At 36.4% G+C, this 22,987-nt stretch overlaps 1 protein-coding gene across 1 annotated transcript; it reads right to left on the bottom strand.

The window, feature by feature from the left end:
* Positions 1–2,395: 2,395 nt before the first annotated feature.
* LOC132563347 (uncharacterized) lies at positions 2,396–22,478 on the bottom strand (the record flags this gene model as incomplete). The annotated part of the gene is made up of 32 exons (XM_060228110.1): positions 22,460–22,478; positions 21,087–21,277; positions 20,518–20,678; positions 19,822–20,000; positions 19,152–19,187; positions 18,650–18,766; positions 18,092–18,280; positions 17,285–17,545; positions 16,934–16,963; positions 16,355–16,548; positions 15,718–15,869; positions 15,145–15,332; positions 14,678–14,719; positions 14,249–14,442; positions 13,738–13,895; positions 13,084–13,268; positions 12,605–12,664; positions 12,176–12,366; positions 11,254–11,414; positions 10,814–10,986; positions 9,981–10,016; positions 9,515–9,631; positions 8,247–8,435; positions 7,675–7,935; positions 6,537–6,566; positions 6,131–6,324; positions 5,857–5,936; positions 5,444–5,628; positions 4,970–5,011; positions 3,774–3,964; positions 3,228–3,385; positions 2,396–2,583 (listed from the first exon to the last, which is right to left on the bottom strand). Coding segments are annotated over exons 1-32 (4,552 nt in total), but the record flags the coding sequence as incomplete, so codon positions are not given.
* Between the last annotated feature and the right edge of the window lie 509 nt (positions 22,479–22,987).

The following is a 22,987-nucleotide window of genomic DNA, read 5'->3' as shown; positions in this document are numbered from 1 at the left end:
GGTCTGGCAAACCTTTATAGGACCGGCCAACAAGGCCCCCGAAGTAGCAGAACATTGGGGGGGGATTCCGCACTGCTATAACATCTCCTAGAGGAGAGACCAACCCCTATGGGTTCCACGAGTGAAGACCCATGGGGTAAAAACCCAAACCCCTGAGGGAATGGGAACGGTCCAGCGGGCCGGGAGTGACCCCAGAACTGGCCAAGATGGCCTGCCTGAGTCTGGGGCTGGACATCCTGTCCAAAGGACCAGGATGAACCGCCACTCCCACCAGGTGGAAACCCAGACATGTACAGGCTAAGCCCGTAACTGCTGAGTAACTGTTGGTACCCAAAACCATCCGCAGGTTGGCCTGGGCGACCCAGGAATAAGTGCCCGCAGGCACCCCTACTCCCTGAGCCCGGGGGAAAGGGAGACCGGAAACCGGACTCCTGGCCTGAAGCCCCAAACCCTTGGAGGAAAATCCCCTGGGAAACCCTGCACTGGGAAATCTGGATTGGGACGGAAGTCCCAGAGCCAGAAGCCTGTGAGGGTGGGAAAACAGACCCCGCGCTGACACCAGGATTAGTGAACTCAAGTGTCACTAATCCCCGTAGCCACAGACAATCCTGACAAAAAGTCTGTGGCCCCTGAACCTATACCCGAAGGCACAGTTCCGGAGTCAAAGCGGCCCCCACCAACGACGCCACCTGGCGTGCCGAGGTCCCTGAAGGAATCAGAGACCTCGACCGGAAGTCCCTTTCCGACGGTAACACCGCCGCCTATCGAGAGCTACCGGCCAATTCGACCCTTGACTGCGCCGAGTCAGGGTCGGGCTGCCCCCCCCCTACTCCAGGACGCACCTGGACAGGGGGAGCCACCCCCTGCTGAAGGGCGGAGCTCGGTGGAACGAGAGCACCCCCAGCAGGAACGCTCTGGTTCAGAACTTCAGGAGGGAGGTCTTAAAAAGCTTACTTCCCTTACCGGAAGAAGAGGACGAATCCCTCTTCCGGCGGAAAGTTAGCTGGAAAGGCATGGGAGCCTAAGCAGCAGACTCCATGTGCAAACAAAGTTCACATAGTGAGGTCTGGCTGTAATGTCGGCAAATGGGACAGGTATCATGGGGTTCCCATTATCTATAGAAATAGGAACATCCATGCGCTGACCCCCGACGTAAACCCGGCACCTTTATCCAGCATCGAAACAATAAAAAATTGTAACAATGAAAACAAGGATAAAAAGTTTTCTAACAATCAAAAAACTACGAACGAGATCATAAAACCTACCGTACGCAGCAAGATTGTACTGCAAAAAAAAAAAAACGGTCGTACAAAACGGCCGACAAAGCAGCAAGAAAACAATTTCAACTTCACGAAAATCCGAGTGACGAGACAAGTAGTCACTCACTCGAACACGCGGAGTAAAAACACGGCCGGAAACGAAGTTCTCGAACAATCAAAAAACTACGAACGAGAGCACAAAGCCTATCGTACGCAGCAAGATTGCACTGCATAAATAAAACGGCCGTACAACACGGCTGACAAAGCAGCAAGAAAACAAATTCCAACTTCACGCAAATCCGAGCAACGAGACAAGTAGTCACGCACTCGAATACGTGGAGGAAAAAACGGCCGGAAATACGGTCAAAATAAACAAATGACAATACTTAATTTCACAATATAAGTTGGGAGATGGGTTTATAGACTACTAATAGAGTAACAATATACTCAAACGACAATGGCAGTACGAAGAGAAGGAGTAAGAAAAGCACTTAGCTCAGACACCTCCGCACTCGTCGGCAGCCATAAAGGTAAGAGGAAGGGAGATCACTCTGCGTTCCTGCCGTGATGGCTCATGGATCGTAGGGAGGGCGGGATTGTTTTTCTTTTGAATCTTTTGTTGTTGGGATACAAAGATGGGTGTAGGTACTGTATTTGCATACTAAAGTTATGGTAATTATTACTGAAATGAAAGAGTATTTTACAGCTTGTTAGTGGATTTACCTAGATTGGATCTACATCATATCTGTTTCTACATAATTTTCAATTAAAATATCCCAAATGAAGCAAGAAAAATATTTTATGATATGTGTTTAAATATAGATTTCTAATTGAAATATTGAGACACCAAAATCATTTCATTTCACTTTCTACTTTGAAAATCATGAAAATTAAGAAATTATGCAAAGTGTGTATAAATGACACACTATGGAGTGTCTGAGTGTATGTAATTCTGCTTAATCTCAAAATAAAATATGTAGTAATTATAATACAAATTATCACAAAATAAAGCATCATGATTATAATACAAAGTATTGACATGATTTCAAATACATTATTGATGTTGTTGAAGCATTATTAATCTTAGTATACAATTTATGACACACCTGGCAGCTGGTCATTGTCAGGTCACTTACATGGTTGTGGAAGTCCGTACGATGTGCCATCACTATACAGGAAGTTTGGACGGTTCTTCCCGAGTAATGCACTATTATCAAAGGCGCAGTATGTTGAACCACCCACATCCTGTGTCAACATCCATGCTTTATAGCTACTACAGGTTGTTGAGATGTCATGGGCAATCAGAAAACGTCGTCGTGAATCGCTGATTTTAGAAAGAAAAGAGGATGTTTAAATAAAATTTTCTGCCTTAATGAAAAAAAAAAAAAACAAGAATATACCAATATGTCAACATCACCATCATCGAATTCAATAAAACTAGGGCAAAATATGAACAAAAGGAAGATGTTGGCATAGACTCACTACATTTCATTCTCTTTCTAAAACCACTGCATTTTTCTATTTAAATGACGAACCTATTAAACAGGGGGAGACGAGGAGGGCAGTATAATGTAAAAAAAAAGTATATATGTTGTACATGATAAATATCTTAGGATGTGAGGTAAAACAGAAATGAGTTATCACATTTCACCGAATGTGGATTAACATGAGTTATCAAATGACTGTCACATGCCACTAAATGCATTTCAATTTCTCTACAACTAAGATTGTTACATGAGGTATAACAAAAATGAGCTACCAATATATATGTAAAAGGGTATATATATTGTAAAATGAAAAACAACCTCATAAAACATGCAAGGTGAAGATATTCCTAGTCATACAATGAAACCAAAAACTACTTCCAAAATTGAAATGTGATTTGCAGTTTTTCCCTCAAGTTGTTACTGTCAACAAAAATATTTGTCAGTCTTATTTAATAATAAAAACGAGTGCAATACATCTTACCTAGAAATGCTACAATGACCGATTGATACTGATGAAATGTCTGTATATTTGGAAAACCGTATTTTGCTTGAAGTGAACCAAGAGGTCTTAGTTGTACTCCTCCCGTCAAAAATTGTGTAAGCTTTTTCAATTCCGTTGGTGAAGAAACCATACTTCACCTGAAACCCGTTTGAAATGAGAATACACTGAGCATTCACAATTAAATGTCAATACAATATCTACTCTTATCAAATTACTACCGGTAATTAGTGAAAACAAAACATTTAGAATCATAAGTCACTTTTCAATATATTCATACTTACAAATCATTTTCCATTTTGTCAAGACACATCAATGGAGTGTGTAGAGAAATGTATTTTCCTTGGTTTTTTATACATGTAAAGTATTCAAAATAGTGTACAGATTAAAAATAACCCTGAATAAAGGGCCATCATTATCATCATCATCATCATCATCATCATCATCATCATCATCATCATCATCATCATCATCATCATCATCATCATCATCATCATTGACCAAATATACATATAAAGTACAATTTACCATATCTATGAATGTGAATGGGTCGGACCAGTTTTCGACTAGACTGGATTTGTAAGCCACATTTGGTGATTTGGTAATCGTTGTGGCTGTCATGACATTATCATTCTCTGTGTCTGTTAGCGTCCACAGATTAGCCAGGGTCCCTGCTTCAGGGGTCACTTCTTCTACACCCTTAAACACCATATGCCAATCTGAAACACCACCATATCAAAGTTTCGGATAAGTCTACACCTTTGATGAAAACTTAAAAATCTAGAACTGTTGTCTGGAGGCCAACTCATACCCCAGCTACCAACAGAGGTTTCAATAGAATAATAACATGGTATTTCATTTTGGTACATGAATTATATATGATATATCAATTAGTTTAGGAATAGCTATTACATTGTAAGTTTCCGAAAAGGGGAGGTAACTTTATCTGATACAGATAACACACATCTACAATATATGTGGATTATAGCTAGCAAGTATCACTGAAATTAGTTCAGTAGTTTAGGAGGCGTAGCCGATACATGGATATGTGTGGGTGTGGGGATGGGGATGGTGGTGGGTGTGGGGATGGAGGTGTGGGTGTGAGGATGGGAGTGTGGGGATTGGGGTCTGTGTGGGGATGAGGGTGTGGCTGGGTGTGGGGATGGGGATGTGGGTGTGGGGATGAGAGTGTGGGGATGGGGGTGTGGGTGGGTGGGGGTGAGGGTATGGGGGTGTGGGTGGATGTGGGGATGGGGGTGTGGGTGGGTGTGGGGGTTTGGGTTGGTGTGGGGATGGGGGTGTGGGTGGGTGTGGGGATGGGGGTGTGGGTTGGTGTGGGGATAGGGGTGTTGTAGGTGGGTGTGGGGATGGGGATGTGGGTGTGGGTGAGGGTGTGGGGGTGTGGGGATGGTGGTGTGGGTGGGTGTGGGGATGGGGATGGGGGACATCATAGAAAATTTTATTGTGTGAAGTAAGGTAATACATTGACTATAATATGGTAACAATACAACCCAGGCTTAGATAGCAAAAACAGAGGGATTCATGCACAGTGAAAGGCGTATTGTTTCATTCTATTGTAACACTAAGCAATAATTGGGTCAAGTACATAAACACATTCATTTAACAGGTAAATGACATGAAACAAAAATGTAAGGTGTACATATCTCAAACAAAATAATCCCAGCATCAATATCAAATTTTCACCGCGTATCAAACAGACTTACCCATCAGAAATATTGCCAATGCGTCTGCAGTAGTTTTATTTCCTGAAAGAAAAATTAGATGTTTATTTAGATGTAACTAGTACTTCTTTGTTTATGACTTTAAAAGATTTAATTCTGGAGAAGAGAGTGACAATTGTCCAATAATTAATGAAACAGTCCTCAAATGCTGCACCGGCACAATATCCATAAGACTTACACATCCTGAATACACGTAACATGTAAGAGTATTATACATGCGCGACCTACACTGTGTATGTAATGTATGCACCTTACCTGGAACAGTTTACCAATATAACAGATGAAATAATAATGGGAAAAAACTTACTGGTGATAACACACCCAGAAGTGTTTTTAAAGCACTAGATTTTGAATTATCAAACTTTATTTATTTATTTTCCAGGTATACAAATATATTTGGGACCTACCTGTATACGATAATTTGTTTTAAACATATTTGATAAAAAATCAGCTTACCGTAAGCCCATTGAACACGAACACCTGTTTGTGAGTACCATATCTGTGGAAGAGATGTTGTAGTGTCCCACTCAGAACAGCCGTCAGTCGCCCCGTAATCCTTCAGCACAAGCCATCCTGTTTCATTCGTACAGGTTGTATAATCACTCTTCATGAAGAAATTTCTCTTCCAGGTGTCCCCTTCACTAGAAGAAACATGAGACAAACTCATAGTTTTAACATATACATAACAATGAAGAGTTGCTACTGTTGAAAAATTAGGGAGAAAGTTGCTAAGAACAAAACATTTTCATCTTAAGAAACGGAACGGAAAGTCACAGCTAGATAAATGAGATATCAACCTCTTTGTGCATGTGTAGTTTCCATCTGGTAGGTCATGCCAGCTTGACTCTACAATATTGCTGCAATCAAACCAATCTGTCTTTCCTTTTCCCACAGCATCAAATGTTACATAGTGCACTTCCTGCCCGTCTTTAAACACAGATAATTTTACCTGTAAATCAAGGACAACATTTGATATGAAATCAAAAACAATTTTGACAATAAAATATGTTGGAGACAGAAGAAACACTTTCCAGGAAAAGAGGCTGAGAATATCTATATGTACAAGTAGTACAACCAAACCCATCACATGAAGCAGAAGATCTTTGGATGTGATGATTTCAAAACATATCACAAGATACTTACACCACTGACAGATGTATTCACTCCCCAATAATCAAGCATTGTTGACTTGTAGACAGTGCCTCCTGCGCTGAAGTCTGTCATTGCAGCTGTATCAAATTCATTGTATGCCCCAGACGCATCATACAGTGCCATGAAATCAGCATAGCCAGCAGGGGGAGCTGTACCAGCGGGCACCTTAAACGCCAGTCGCCAGGCTGGCAAGGTTAACACGAGTCATTACAACTAATCAGAACTATAAAATCTTAAATGTTTGAAAGATCATCCTACTCTACAGAGGGCAAAAACAATATGAATAATGTGTTCAATAACCAGTGTTTTACTACTGAATATTTATCAGAATTAAAGTTTCTTTATGTATATCTCATTATATTGTATCATGAAGAATTGATGGCAGATGTAAACTTACGTCCTCGGAAATTGTCCAATTCACGCCGTTCTGTCAAACAAAGAATGTATATGGTTTCCTTAAAAAATAAGAATATTTTAATCTAACATCTTTTTCTTTGCCACATTTTCCAGCAATTTAATATTTCTACTCTGAATGATCAAATGTCATGTTTAACCAATGAATTCTAGTACTTTCTCAATACTATTGACAAACAGAGGAAAAACCAAAAAAATCTTAGCCAGTTTATAAAACAAGAGGTTTGTGGGCCTTAACGGTCATCTGACATAAAATACAAGATTTCAAATTTTGAACTTGAGAAGAAGCCAAAAATGTGTTTTCAAGAGGGCGGCCATGGCAGCCATGTTGGATTTCGGACCAACCCGAAATTAACAGACTTTGGTCAGGATCATGTCACGATCATTTCTGGTAAGTTTCAGCTCAATGAGACATGTAGAACATGAGAAGAAGTTGAAAATGTTTACGACACATCGGTCAGATGACCTAAAAATTCACACACTAACAGCACATTTTGTGGTCAGAACACGGTCATGTGATACTGGATTAACAAGTTATCTGTTCATATTACTATAAACCAACTTTCGTGTGTGATTTCTTTTTGCTGATTTTCTGATTGAAGCAAAATCGCAAAAAATAATCGCTGCAAATCAAAACATACATAATGATAACGTTCCTTGCTCATAATGTTTATTACTTGTTCTTTTATAAAATGACCTTTGACCTAATGTGCAGTTTATTCTAATTCTACTTTAATAGTACATACAGCTATAGTGAGTTCTACAAATCTATGACTGAAGTGTTAAGACAATATATTGCCTTGAGTATTTGATTCTGAGGAGTTCATGTTTTGTAAAATGGTGGAGATTTATAGCATGTTTGAATTCTAAGAATGAGTAGAAGTTGAGTTGAGAGTACATGTTGCAGTACTGGACTTGGCTAGTGGGATGTTCCCTGTAGCTAAGCATTAGAGTGTCAGGTTAGAGGTTGAAAGGTCACTAGATCGAATCCTGTCGGGGGCTTGGTGTTTTTTCAGTATTTCTTCCTATGACATATCTATTTCAACATACAGAAATGATTCAGGTTTGTTCATTTAATACATTTTAAAATGAATAGAACTGATTCCAATCATATTACTCACTTGCGCAGTAGAACCTGGCACTTCCTGTCACAACTGCACCTGGGTACGCTGTACATGGATCTCCAGAGAAGAAAGTGTCAGAGAAAGTCACGTTACAAGTGTCTGTCTGCATGTGACAGGCAGTCCTAACATCTTCTAACGCATTAGCATCATAGCATGTGGTCCCATTGCCGTAGCTAGCCGCATACACATGTATGTAGAAGTCAGAGGGACACACCATGTAATAGGAGGTTTCCTCTGCTATCTCCCCTGTGTTGTATTCTGATCAAAACCACAAAAAGAAACAATGTTAAGAATCCTAACAAATGAAACCATTATAAAATTCACAACAAGGAAAACTCCATCGTCTTCCAAAGCCTGTTGAAAAACAACATAATTTCTCACTTAAGTGACAACTGTTGTTGGGAATAAAAAACAAAAATATACCAACATGTCAACATGATCCAAACTCAAATTACAACACAAACTGATGTGGAGGTAATATGATAAACATGAAGATCTGTGGCTTACTATACTGAAGCTGTGAAGATTAGTCATTCTGAAAAATTTCTTCCTAAATGGCATATACTTACCTGGACAGATATCTAGATTTGTTGGAATACACCTGAGAATCTCCAAAGGTTCTCCATATCTAGTGCAGTCCTGTCCTATCCCTAGAGGGGTTGGATTTGTGCATGTCCGCGTCCTATAGTGAGTGCCCTCAGCGTAACAGGTTGTTGTACAATCACTCCAGTCTGTCCACGATGTATAATTACCGTCGACTGAAAAAAATTACAATTTTATTTTTTTCTGTCTTTTAATTTTTTTGCTGTCAGCATGGGTAATTATACTAAATACAACTGCATGTTCTGCTGTCTAGTATGTATAGAGACTACTAATACAACTGCATGTTCTGCTGTCTAGTATGTATAGAGACTACTAATACAACTGCATGTTCTGCTGTCTAGTATGTATAGAGACTACTAATACAACTGCATGTTCTGCTGTCTGCTGTCTAGTATGTATAGAGACTACTAATACAACTGATGTTCTGCTGTCTACTACTAATACAAATGCATGTTCTGCTGTCTAGTATGTATAGAGACTACTAATACAACTGCATGTTCTGCTGTCTAGTATGTATAGAGACTACTAATACAACTGCATGTTCTGCTGTCTAGTATGTATAGAGACTATCAACTGTTACAGTGTAAAGATCAAACATGAGAAACGAAATGTTAATTTCAGCTCTTCAAGACTTAATTGGTTCAAAAATTATGTGCAAGAAACCTGCTGATAAATAATGATAGAAAAACCTTGAAGACAATAAGATTCAAGTGATTTTACACAAAATGAATGTGTATAGGTGTTAAGTGTCTTTATTCATATCATCACATCTGATGAACAGTTCTTGTACATAACACAATGTCCATCAGGGTTTTCCATAATTTTGTTAGTAGTAGGCTGTGTAGTGAAAGTAGGAGGCTGGCAAAGCCAGCTGACATGAGCCGCAACGCGGCGCGGTGGGGATGGCCTGTGGTGTACGTGTAGTGGTGTACGGAACATTATTACAGAACTGGATTGTGTAGGCGGCCAAATGATCAAAGTAGGCGGTCAAATTGGCCGGTGACCGGCTCTTATGGAAAACCCTGGTCCATATATATGTATACTTGTAGTACAAATGTTATATATATATATTTATGTATTCACAGCTTGAGTAGCAAAACTGTAATCCAAACTCTAAATTGTTGCAACAAGGAGAAAACATGAACAAACATAAAGAAAGGTCCCTTAGATATTACTAGGAGAGTGAGACTAGATGTTCCAGAAACCTTACGTAAATTTTCATCAGTCAACTCACTGTTTTGACAAAGCCATCCATAGTGATCGCCTTCACAGAGGCAGTTGTAAGTGACTCCCCAGTCACGACAGGTGGCACCATTTTCACACGCGACAATATCACAAATATTGTCCATGGCTATAAATAGAAATATTTGTGTAAAATTCAAAGACCAAAATAAAGACATAAAGCGATGATAAGCCCGAAGTAGGTTTCTCTTTTCTATCTGAATTTCACAGCAGCTGATGCCTGTATACTGAGCAAATATAGTAATGTTTAAAATTGGGAAGATATGACTTTTTGCTTTTTTTTAAGGAGAAACAGCGTATTTTCAGTTGTAAAACAGAGCCAAAGGAATCACTAGCAACTGAGTCTCAATGATCTACATATTTTTTTTAATTTTGACAATTATTTAATACCTGACTGAGTTTTTACATGGACACTCTCAAGGATCAGAGCCAATAGAATGAGTGAAGGATATACTTACAGACAGAGACAGCAAACACATCAGCGACTGCCATATCTGCAATGTTAAACACAAAATCCTGTTAAACTTATATTCTAAATAAGGATCATCAATCACAGTAGCATGCTTTCTGTATGTGTCAGATATGTTTGTCAGATTAAAAAAGGGTTTTAAAAAATAAAGTGAAATCATATTTGTTATTAAACATATCGCGTAACAATCAATCAGACGAGAAAAATCTTCAGTTGGAGAAATTTTCGAGGAACCAACGTCCTGCTAAGTTCATATGTATGCTGAGGCTTCAGGAAGATAAATTGGTGTACGGAGGTCTCTTAAAAAGTATTAAACATGTAGTGTGTAGCTAGGAGTGACCATGGGGGTCATAGGATTACAACAACAGATTATGACATCATCAATACAGTTACCAAGGAAGTAGTTAAGGAACATAGGCTTAGACTGATAGTGTTCGGTCTAAAATCTGAGAACATAATTACAAAAGTTTCATTAATGTATAAAGATGAATCTATATAGAAATGATAACGAAATCCTCTTTTGTCGATAAGTGTAGAGAGAAATACAGTTTATATAGTCTGGCTGACAGCCGGCAATAGCTTAGGCTTATAGAAGTAAGTATTAAGGGTATGTCTTTAAAAATGATTGAATAACATGATTTATTGCATAATAGTTGTGTCCATGTCAACGTAACTGCCTGCTGTTATGCATAAAGGGCACATCTAAAATACCACGTAACACAAACTGATTATGTGTTGTAAATTACTATGGTACATGGATTTGTTTGTAAATACAAGTTAGACAGGTGCACAAATGGCATTCATTTTAACTTGAGTTCATACCATTGTTTAATCCAAGTGTTGTTATGTTACTATAAACAGCGAATGGTGCAGATGCTTGTGTCTCCCATGCACAACCAGACCCAGCCTCAGACACGGCAAACCAGCCGTTATGTAAATTACATGTACTACCATACGAGGACTGCATGGCAAAATGTCTGCTGTTCGCAAAGTCTCTGCAATATAACAATACACATTAACAGTTCTATCAATGGAGGGTCTACACTTTATAGAAAAGTTACAAAATAAAATTTAAAAAAAATTGTTTTGAAGATGGAAAAATAATGTATATATTCACATCAGGTTTGAGAAATATCCCTCCAGTGCTTCAAAAGAAATATCAGTAATATGGGATGTTTACAACGGACAAACAACATACCAGAGATAATAGGTAATTTGATGGTGAGCTAAAAAGAAGAGGAAATTGTATATCTACTATGTACCCTGCTATACTGCAGTAATCTTTCCTCCCGTAAGTACTCAGATCAGCCCATGATGTATATAGGATCCTGTCACAGGAAAACCAGCTGGTTTTATCTGAACCATGAGCATCAAAGACAACATAGGCTTGTTCAGACCCATTCACAAAGAAGGACACCCTCACCTGTCAACACAAACAACAAGATTCACATAGCAGTGTAGCTGATGAAGCAGAGGCCTTCGGAAACCACTTATTACCCTTGTCAGGGGTGTCTGTTTAAATATTCTATATCTTGCCGTTGTCATTTCAATGAATTTCAGTTTTTCAGATTCATTTCAGATTTCATTCGTATATATTGTAAAATTAATTTAGAATTATAAAATTCTTAACATTATTCATGCTGACCATGGTCTTACAGGGTCAGCAAGGTCATGACATCAGCCATCAGTACAGTGGATATATCATTTTTAGTGCTTATTCAAAAGTAACGTAATGCAACTATAGTGTGCAGTGCTACAATTCTACTATAGAAATGTGCCTAGGTTTTTACCTGAATATTTGTGGTGTTTGGAAACTCGCTTTGACTAATTCACATTGTTCAGTAATTGAGAGGAAAATCAAAATGCATTAAACACAGAAAGATATTTTTCAATTTTTGGGGTTTTTTTTATCTACTTTGATGGTTTTACACACAAATTCTCTTTGATATGGTAAATCATTTGGCCTATATACTGACCCTAGTCTGTGCATGAACTTTCATGAACATGCCTTGTTCTTGTGTATAGTACACATCATGTTTTTGGAGAACAATACCTTCCAAAAAAAAAAAAAAAAAAATTGTACCATGGTATGTTCATATTTACCGCATTTCCATTGACCAGCAAAAATCAAAAATCAATTAGTAATGAGAATATTGAACTTCTCACACAAACTAAAATACTTACCGCTCTGATGTAATAGTTTGTCCAGGTATCAACCAAGCTGGATTTGTAAGTCATAGTGTCACTTGCGAATGAGAATGCTTCACTAGAATCGTTGTATTCATTCATGATGTAAGTACCAGTCCAGAGATCATATATACCAGTGGATGGGGTAATGTCCATACCTCTGGCAACCTTAAGTACGGGGAACCAACCTGGAACATACAATTATATGAATCAGCTGAAACGATAACTTGCTTATTTTTCAACCAATCAGAAATGGGAATTCAAATAAGCATCCAATGAACATCAATGTCACAATACGACCCCATGAAGACCATGTGACATGCCTGTATATTCCCTGATAATTCCAAATAATGATTTAGACACAATGCTTTTTAACCAATCATACTTCTAGATTTTTTTTTCAAAGTGGTGATAAAAGACACAGACCTTTAATGAAGACACCCATTACATCAGCCTTTGGAAAGTTTGTGCTATCCCATGACGATGCTGCAGCAAAAAGTATAAAAAATATCACTGAACATGTGTGGAAAAAAAAAAGATTTATCTAAATTAATGTACACTTTTTTTCAAAACAGGCAATATAATGAATTTATATGCAATGCATAATGTTATATTATGTTCAAATTTTGCTCTACAGTTTTTAATATTTTCAAATAACAACCATGTTAACTTTTATTATTTCCAACAGATACAGAGGACCAGACAGCATCTGTAGGAAGTATTCAAACTGTTTAACAGTTGACATGTTTCGACATGCTAGGTATGCAGTCGTCAGAACAGAGTCACTTTTCAATTTTTGTTATTTCCTTTTATTTTCATATTCATAATCAAGTTTACAGGATACACCAAATTAATGTAAACTGAATTGCTTATTTGATTCTTTGTCTTAACACTATGTTACATACACCATTGAGGGTAGCCATATACATCTGTATTACTGTACAGAAAATAGGGTTTTGTAGCTACGTTAGATTCCCTCTCAAATGAATTACAGGTGCCTGAACTTCCATAGTCAAAAAGCATCATCCATCCTGTGGTTGATGTACAACTGCTGCTTTGGTAAATGACAGCAAATGATCTGGTTGAGTCCCTTGGTTGAATATAAAAGTTTGTTTAATCATAAGTTATGTGTTCTTTATTCTTCCATTGGTAAATTAAACAGGACAATGCAGAAATTTCTAATTCGTAAGAAGGTTGTAAAATGAAACAAGACACTTTCCATACATGCTGTCAGAAAAGGACACAAATTCATAAATTTCTACTATTTTTTTATAGATATATCAGAAATTAACTGTCTCAAATCTGGATGTAGTTCCATGGTCAGTTTTATAATGTCACAAAAAAGTTACTGTACACAGGTTTATCAGAATAGAAAAAGCTGCAGTCTTCAAATAGATCATAAATAAATGGTCAAATCGTTTTAAATTTGCATTGAATATCCTTATCATTTATACAACTTGAGATTCCTTAATAAAATATCAAAATGAAAAAACCGAAAATTTCTGAGCTCAGGCAAGGTGTAGTTTTAAGCTGTTCTATGGTACTTTTGAAATACCTACCCAGATATGCTGACTGTAGTTTTACCCGCTGTCTTTATATCAGTGTATTTAGAGAAGAGGATTTTATCATCTGCAAACCATGTGGATTTCGTTGTGCCGACTCCATCAAAAACGATCCATGCTTTCTCGATTCCAGCCGTGAAGTAGGAGTATTTCACCTGTCAACATTACATGTAAGATCAGTTTTAGGTTATCATTATGTAATAGTAGTGAGAAAGTGAAGTAACAATTGAATTGTAAGTTAGAACAGAAGCGATCTACCACGGTATCATCAATGCATGATAAAGAAGACATCAAAAGATGGAAACTGCACTTCTGTGTATTTTGTATGATTTCATTTGATAGTCCTCACCGCAAAAAAAAAAAAATGTAAAAAATAAACAAGAATACACCTTTCAATACAAATTAACATTTTAACATTTTAACGTTAGCTATGTACACTTGGATACATTAGAGCCAAATCATTATTTAACCACACCATATGTAATACCTTGTGTTCATTACCACTTACCATATCAATGAATGTGAAATCGTCAGACCAGTTCTCCACAACGCTTGACTTGTAGATATTGGCAGGTGTGTTAGTGACAGAAATGGCAGATGCTATCAAGTCATTTTCGGTGTCACTTCCGGTCCATAGAGATTCCAGACTGACACCGCCAGTTGGAGTAACACTCTCTACTGCCTTGAACACCATGTGCCAGTCTGAAAGATTAAGACAGCATTACACATGTATAAAGTATTGTAACATTAACTTCTCACTGAATGTATTAAACATGTAAATCAACATCCTTCTATTACAATCAATTTGGGTTTTAGTTAAAGGATTTTTGTGTAACTTAGGCTGATGACTAAGCATTTTGTTCTAGATTTGAGAGTATACAGTGACACTAATAAACCTTTCTATAACTATAAATTGTTTGTGTGCTGTCCTCCTTACCTATAATAGATATTGCCAATGCATCCGCTTCCAATCTGTCCGCTGCAAAGGAGAGACAATTATTGCAAAACAATTTTTTTAAAATATAACAGGTATAACGAAATGTACATTTATCTATATATTATTGTTTAGTATATTGATGCTTTATGCCCTATTAACAGCCAGGGTTATTTAAGAATGTGTGAGATTTGGATGGTGGAGGAAAGCCAGAGTTCCCAGAGAAAGCCCACTGACCTGTATTTAGTACCTAACAACACGTAAGCCTAACACCCACTACCTAGGGGTGGAAGGTTAGTGATAAAGACTGTTAGATATCCTAACCTCTCAGCCAATATTTAATATTGATACTAATATGACTTTGTGTTAATGTAGATTGTCATAACCCTTTGTATATTTTCATCTTTAATATTTACACTAAAGTGTTGGTAAGTTAACTCAGTATAATAGGGTATAATAGAACTGCCTACTTGTTGACCACTGAACCCTCGTGCCAAGTCCTGAGTAGTAGATATATGGCCTAGTCAAACTAGGATCGTCCCACTCTGTACACCCAGTAGTGGCTCCGTAATCCTTCATCATGATCCAGCCAGTTTCATTAGCACAGCCAGAATAGTCACTACTGATGAAGAATGTCCTCTTCTCTGTACCTCCAGTACTAGGAAATTAGATTCAAGTTATCAATGGCTTAAACTTAATCAAAAAGAATATTTTTACAAGATATCTTTAGCTAATCCCTTTTATCTTATAATTAAGGTGCTTTTTATATATTATCTGCAAACTTTTTTCAGGGACATTTTGCTAATCACGAATGCGATAGTAATTGAGTGTATACATAAATAATAGCCTTTAAAACCATATTTGAAAACCCATTCATATCTCCATTCTATATTTATAACCATGAACTTTGACTTATTATATTACCCAAACATATGATGATATAACCTTGTTGATTAACGGAGTTATGAAATTTATGAATATCTAGCTTGATAAACACTTTCAAACTTAACTTTATAATAAAAATAACTTGCAAAAATACATACTCTAGTGTTGTGGTCGTGTTCCCATCAACGATATCATGCCAGCTCGATGATATCATGTTGGCTTGATTGAACCATGTCAATTTTGTTGATGATAATGCATTGAATATGACATGGGCGACCTCTGACCCATTAGCGAACACTGACAACTTCACCTGTATGTAACAACAAATAAATATGACATGGGTGACCTCTGACCCATTAGCGAACACTGACAACTTCACCTGCATGTAACAACAAATAGATATAATGATTTCTTCACGTAAAGGGAGCTAAATGGAAGTCTCCCCATTTCAGTTGGCATCTTTTATTTCTGTTTTTTTCTTTCTTTTAACCTAAATGTGGCCTAATTTTAGTTTGAAATCCAATCCACAAGTAACATTACAGTGCTAGCATCAGTTCTAGACTGGTACTGACCTAGATATTGACCCAGATATTCACCGACATGTAAGTTGTCATCAAAACCTGACAGACATATAAAATGTACAATTAAATGTTATATTGTTACATCAATGATAATCCTGTGTTGTTTTCATTATTTCAGGAAAAACAAATCAGACTATTTAAAAAATTAAAGAAAAAAATGTCTACTTTGTACTGTATCTGACAATACATGAAATGCTTGTCCTGATAAACCTACAGCGTTCACGGTCATGTTGTCTCCCCACTGATCCAACAGAGCAGATTTGTATATACTTCCTGATGCACTAAAATCTGTCATGGCTGCTGTGTTTCCTTCGTTATAAGATCCACTTGCAGTATACAAACTCATTATATCAGAATAGCCTGCAGGAGAGGCAGTATTTTGGGGAACTTTAAACACAAGTCGCCAGGCTGAAATTGAAAAAAAACATATGTATCAGAGGATCGCTGTCATTACAGTAGATCATTATCAGTTTTTATCAACTGTTTTTGTACACTATAAAATGGTTTGTATAATCTCCTTGCTTTTATAAAGAATGAAACCAGACAAATATATCTTTGAGTAATAACATTAGAAAACCGGGGGCATACTCACAAAAACTTTCAAAAATTATTTATTGATAAAAAGAAAGTGAACAGGGGCTCACAGATAAACCCATATCCCCTCAAAATGTAATTATATCCAAACTTTACAATGATAAAGCCAGCTAACATTCCTATCAATCACTCTTGTTGACTCGGATGGAAATACACCGTCTAAATTAAATATTTCCTAGTAATTCCAGACAATACTTACGTCCTTTCCAGTCATCCAATAGTTGTTGTTCTAAAAGGGAATATAAATAAAATTATTTCTTTGCGAGGCTTGAATAGATTTAATTAGAACTCACAGATACAGTGATTAATTTCAGTATTAATTCTAAATAAAATTTGGTCAATACATCTCCTCAGTATATAACCTTCAATATTCGATAAAACAATGTAATTAAAAAATACGTAATTCAAAAGATAATTTTTGACAATTTATCCTAAAATAGTTTGAATTGAAGGCATTTATTGATGTTTTCCTTTTAATATACAGAATTGATTTTGATTTGTGAAATGTAAAGTATCTTCCAAGGAATGGTGTTATTATGGTTAAACTTACTGGCACAATGAAAAGTAGCAGATCCATAGTTAGTGAGGTAGGCATAACTGGAGCAGGGATCCTCGCCAAAGTTAGCGTAATTAAATATCAGTGTACAGCTAGTCGTTTGTCCATGACACAGAGTTCGTACATCAGAAAGTGCAGTTGAATCCGAACAGGTTGTCCCATTGCCGTAGAAAGCATCGTAAACATGTATGTAGAAACCGCTGGGACAAACCATTGTATAATTGCCATTCTCAGAAATGTCTCCAGTATTGTATTCTAATAGTAAAAACAAACCAAATTCTTGTTTGATGGGGGAAATAACATCCTTGATACTCCAGGGGTTACAATCACAGTTGCTCTGTGCATCCTTGGAACATGTCATGAAAGCTCAATACACTACACCATGTGGATAAGATGAGAGGACTAGTTTGATCAAGCAAATCTCAAGGACGCATAAATGTATATTTTTATGGCTTTGAAGTTAGGTGTCACGCCTTTGTAATCTTCAATGGAGCATATCAGTCTGTGATTGGTCAGCTTTATTTCTCCTGGAACCAATCAGATTATTTTGCTAGTGCCTTCAATTTTGCCATGACATTTTCCAGGTGTAGAGAGAGACAGTGAATATAACCTCTGGAGTATTGAGGATGGGGAAATAATTGTGTGGATTAATACTGCACATACCTAACAAGGCAATTTCAATACTGTTATATATATGACCTTAAACGTAAACTTAGAAATCATATAAAACCTAAACATTGTTTCTTTATCTTAATGTGAGAAACAAAGAAATAAAACCTGCTTGATTTTTCAGTATCTTACCATCACAAATATCTAAATGAGTTGGTATGCAGAACTGGACCTGGTAATCCACACCATAACGAGTGCAATCCTGTCCAATACCCAGAGGTGTGGGGTTAGTGCACGTGCGATTCCGAGACTGTGTTCCGGTCGCATAGCATGATGTACTACAGTCTGTCCAAGCTGTCCATGCTGTATAATTACCATCGACTGAAACAATCAGAGTTTACTATCAGAAAATGTCAACAGTTGTTGACGGAGAAATAGTGAAATACTTCTGACAATGAATTTATTTTTGGAACAAAACAACTTTAATAATATACGAAAACTAAATGAAAGTCATTTCTAAAGTCAGACAAATTATGTATCATTCTGATGTTATTTAATGAATATTTGAAATATGAATCAGTCAATTTAAAAAAAAAAAAAAAAAAGGGCTGAATTTAGACTTAATAATGAATTAAAACTTTGCTTTTTGTTCATTTTAATTTTTTTTTTCATTTTTGAATTAAAATTTATCTTTTAAATTTGCAGGATTTTGGATAAACTTTACATATCAGTCTAACTTGATGCACTTACTGTTTTGACATAAATGTCCATAATGAAGGCCTTCACATACACAACTGTAACGTCCACCCCAGTCTAAGCAAGTAGCACCATTCTCACATACAACTATGTCACAAATATCGTCCATTGCTACAGATAAAATCATAAATTTCCAATTTCAGCAATATAACCAGTTCCTGGCAATTTAAGTTCACAAATTCTGAACCATCTTCAAGAAACACACTTATATTAACCTTTACCTGAGAGTTACCGAACACAGAATTCTCAGAATTGAACATTCAAGGAAAAAATCGCCCTTGATATCAAAATTAGCAATATATTCCCAAAACTTGCATATAAATAAACAATCATGTGTTATAAAAAAAGAATTATATGAAAATTAGTGGGCATTTTATATTTTTTTAATTTACTGCAATTAATTTTGTAGTTCTAATGCAATCTCAAAATTTGTGAGGTAGTATTTCACACAAAAACAGGTAGGTTAACAGTATATCTAAAGAGACACTCTACTTACATACTGATACTGTAAACGTGTCAGCCACAGCCATGCCTGTAGAGGAGATTGATATCACTGTATATAGCTAATAGTAGCAAACAAATGTGAATTTATACAGGAAAGATGTTCTGAAGGAATAATTCATTAATGAATGGTGAAAGAAATTTCAGGTACTTTCATTGGTCAACCTCAAAACTCCAGAGGTTACGCTTACTTTCACTCTCTGCACTTCTAGAACAGTTCATGGCAAAATTGAACGCATGAGCAAAGTAATCTGATTGGTCAAAAATGGATTTCAGGTTAAAAAACTGACAAATCACAGCTTCAGAGTCAGTACAACATACTGTTTTGTGACCTAGAGATTTGTTTGATGTACATTAAAGGATCAAACCTGTTATCTCATTCATAAGATGTAGCACAAGGGACCTTCAATTTGGCCGTGACATGTCCCAGGGGTGTACAGAGTGAAAGTGACTTCCTGGAGTATCGAGGATGTTGTTGACTTAAACTACACATTCTGGTATCGTTGCTTAAAATCAAATTTTATTTTTTGTATTTCACATGTTAGTATACTCCTGAGAATATTTATCAATGAACTGCGACCTTGATTATATTTCACCAGTAAACCCTGATTTACAGAAATTATTCATCAATTTGGTATAAATACGTAATTTATCAGAATCTTTACCAGTGTTGAGTTCTGCTGTTGTTGTATCGCTGTATACAACATGGGGATAGTTAGAGTCCATCTGTTCCCAGCTACATCCACCAGAAGTACGCTCAACAACGCTAAACCAGCCACTATTGGTGGCACAACTTGTGCCGTAACTTGACTCCATTAGAAAGTATTGTTGGTTAGCTGCGTTACTGCAAAACCCCCCCAAAAAATATTATTTTCCAAATTGCTTTGATACTTTTTCAGCTGTATAAAATAACATTAAAATTACTTAACACCATATTACAGTGTTGTAGAACAGGAACAAGTGACTGATAATTTATAGAATTCTCTTTTAAACTTTACAGCATGAAATCAAGGTTTCCAAAAATAGCATGTGAAATGTTACAGAATTACAGGTTTAACCAACAGTAGGATATGTAAGGCCATTTTTGTAGGACATAAGCATACTGTTGAAAGATTTTGTCAATTTATTATTTGCTTGCCTGACTGTGAACTCTGAGAATACATCAACCCTTATGTGTATCCCAGGAAACACATCAAAATAGCTCCACATTTATCTTTGTCCAAACAGCATCGATGTGCAGCAGATTAAGTCGTAAGACAACAAATGCCTACCTCATAAAAAGATTTCAAACTGGGCTTACCTAAGACTTTTAGGTTAAAATAGAGCAAATCATACCTGTATATGGTGTGTTGTAAACCTACCCCTGAATGCTACAGTATTCCTGATATGCGTCATTGTTTAGATCTGTCCATGATGAGTAAAGGATTCTGTCACAGGAGAACCAGGACCACTTTGTGGTACCATGAGCATCAAACACAACATACGCTCGCTCAGTCCCGGACACAATGAATGACAACCGAACCTAAACAAAACCATAGACTAAATAGAAAATTTTATTAACAGAAAGACAACATCTTTTTGTGTGGAAAATTGAGCCATTTAGATGCATTAAGTTTGGGATCAGTTTACCTGATCTTGTTTTTGAAACTTGTTTGATGGTTTCAACAGTTTAGGCCCTTAGCATCACTAATGGACAAGTTGATACAGTTTAATTCATTTTTTTGTATTACTATATCTGTAAGTTCCAAACATTGTCTTAACCTGGTTTTAGCTTGACAAAGAAGGAAATCAATAATAAACAAATGTTAACAAAAGTATGACAAGCTTTCTTCTCTAATATGAACTTAAGACAACACATTATGTTTATGAAGACTAAGTATTCACCAGTTATCTACTGACAAATATTGAAGATATAGATATCATTACTTACAGCTTTAATGTAGTAACTAGTCCAGGCATCCACAACACTAGACTTGTAGGGTATTGTGTTGTCAGCGAAGGAAAAGGCGTTGATGCTGTCGTTGTACTCGTTAACGGTGTACGCGTTATTCCATAGATCATAAATACCAGAAGCAGGGGATGGTCCATATGTCTTGCTCACTTTCATCACTGGGAACCATCCTTTGAAGGTATAATGACAGTGTTGTCTTTACTACAGTTAATACACTTCATTTGTCATGGAATGAAATTACAGTGAGATCGGACTATAATGGCCGTTCAAGGAGCCTAGAGATTGATCTGCTGTAAATCACTTCAATTTCATGTTGAAATGCAAATTTAAATCCCTCATGATTATTTTTTTGAAAATAACAGCTCTAAATGACATCCTCGTTATTCCATTGTTATCAAAATCTGCATTCATAGACATTTCCATTGAATTTACATATACACAGACAATCTGCTAGATAACTATATATACATGTGTTACTTTAAAATTCTGACATCTGTGTGCTTTTAAACAACATCCCTTCTCAATCAGAAATAAAGCTACAGGTTAGAGGTTGGAGAGCGAGCATGTGCGCCATATTAGACATAATTGTAAATCCCCCATGCAATTTTTATGTTGAAAAGGTGCTGAAATATTTACAATAACAAAATATCTATGTTATTGAAGTACAAAATAAACTTTAGGAAAATCAACAACGATGTTACCACTAGGACAACCACTGTTTAACTTGTATAATAATGAATTACGAAGAGACATGTTGAAGACTGCACAAACATGCCTTGCCTAAAGAGCTGAAATCTTACGATGATGACAACTTTCCAAACACACATTGACAGTTAATGTTCCTTTGTCTATGTACTATCCTGCATTCAGTAAGGATACAGCATATATCATGTGACTGATCCATATGTCTTTTCATATGTTACACAACCCTGATAAACAAAATTGTGCTCAATATGAAACTGTTACCAATATTGTAGTCTTCAAAAGTCCTTGTCTCTAATAACTCATGATTTGTGAATTCGGAGTCATTTCCAGACCAGTGTACGTGAAACTATGTATACGTGAATATATCTGAAGAGATGAGTTTGTGACAGTAGTCAGGAAATCAAATGAATTTACAGTACATAGACAGGTCGTCTTTATATAGAAGTTCCAGCATTATGTATTGTATTACATTTAGATCCAATTATGGTGGAATTTTTATTGGACTTCCACTGAAGATTTTTTAAGGCCTGTTCGATTGCAGCAATATTAAAGGATTTGGAATCTAGTAAGGTTAGCCTAGTAATGTACAGATAGCATAAGTAGATTAGTGTAGGTTATACTTGATGTCAATCCTCTTCACCACTTACCATTTATGAAAATCCCCATGACATCAGCTTTTGGAAAATTTGTACTGTCCCAGCTAGAAGCTAGAGTAGAACAGGTAAAAAAATGATATTATTTGTATCTGGTAACTAATCTTAAGCAAGATAATGCTATGTTAGCGTAACACACATTATGTTATCATTTGTAATTACAACAAAAATGAAATATCTAGAGTGATCTTCAAACAAGTTTAAAAGTTACTTTTAAACATGTTTTATAATCATGGTAAATTTTACCTTTATCTAACGGCAATATTTCAGGCACTAGTGCATTAATCTTTAAAAACAAGGTCAGCATTTCGACTTATGAAACTTTGATTGATAAGTTTTGGCAATCTTTTTGCAATTTTGATACATACAGGTAAAGCCCAATATTATAAACCAATCACAATCATGCATGCATTACATTTACCAACCTGTGGTAAACCATACACATCAACCATATACAATATTTACCTGACTGTGGTAAACCACATCAACCATATACAATATTTACCTGACTGTGGTAAACCA

The sequence above is a fragment of the Ylistrum balloti genome, unplaced genomic scaffold (assembly GCF_031769215.1).
Source record: "Ylistrum balloti isolate Yb309-2 unplaced genomic scaffold, AGI_CSIRO_Ybal_v1 Utg371684, whole genome shotgun sequence".
NCBI classification, from domain to species: domain Eukaryota; kingdom Metazoa; phylum Mollusca; class Bivalvia; order Pectinida; family Pectinidae; genus Ylistrum; species Ylistrum balloti.
This window is presented reverse-complemented; position numbering and strand designations above follow the sequence as displayed.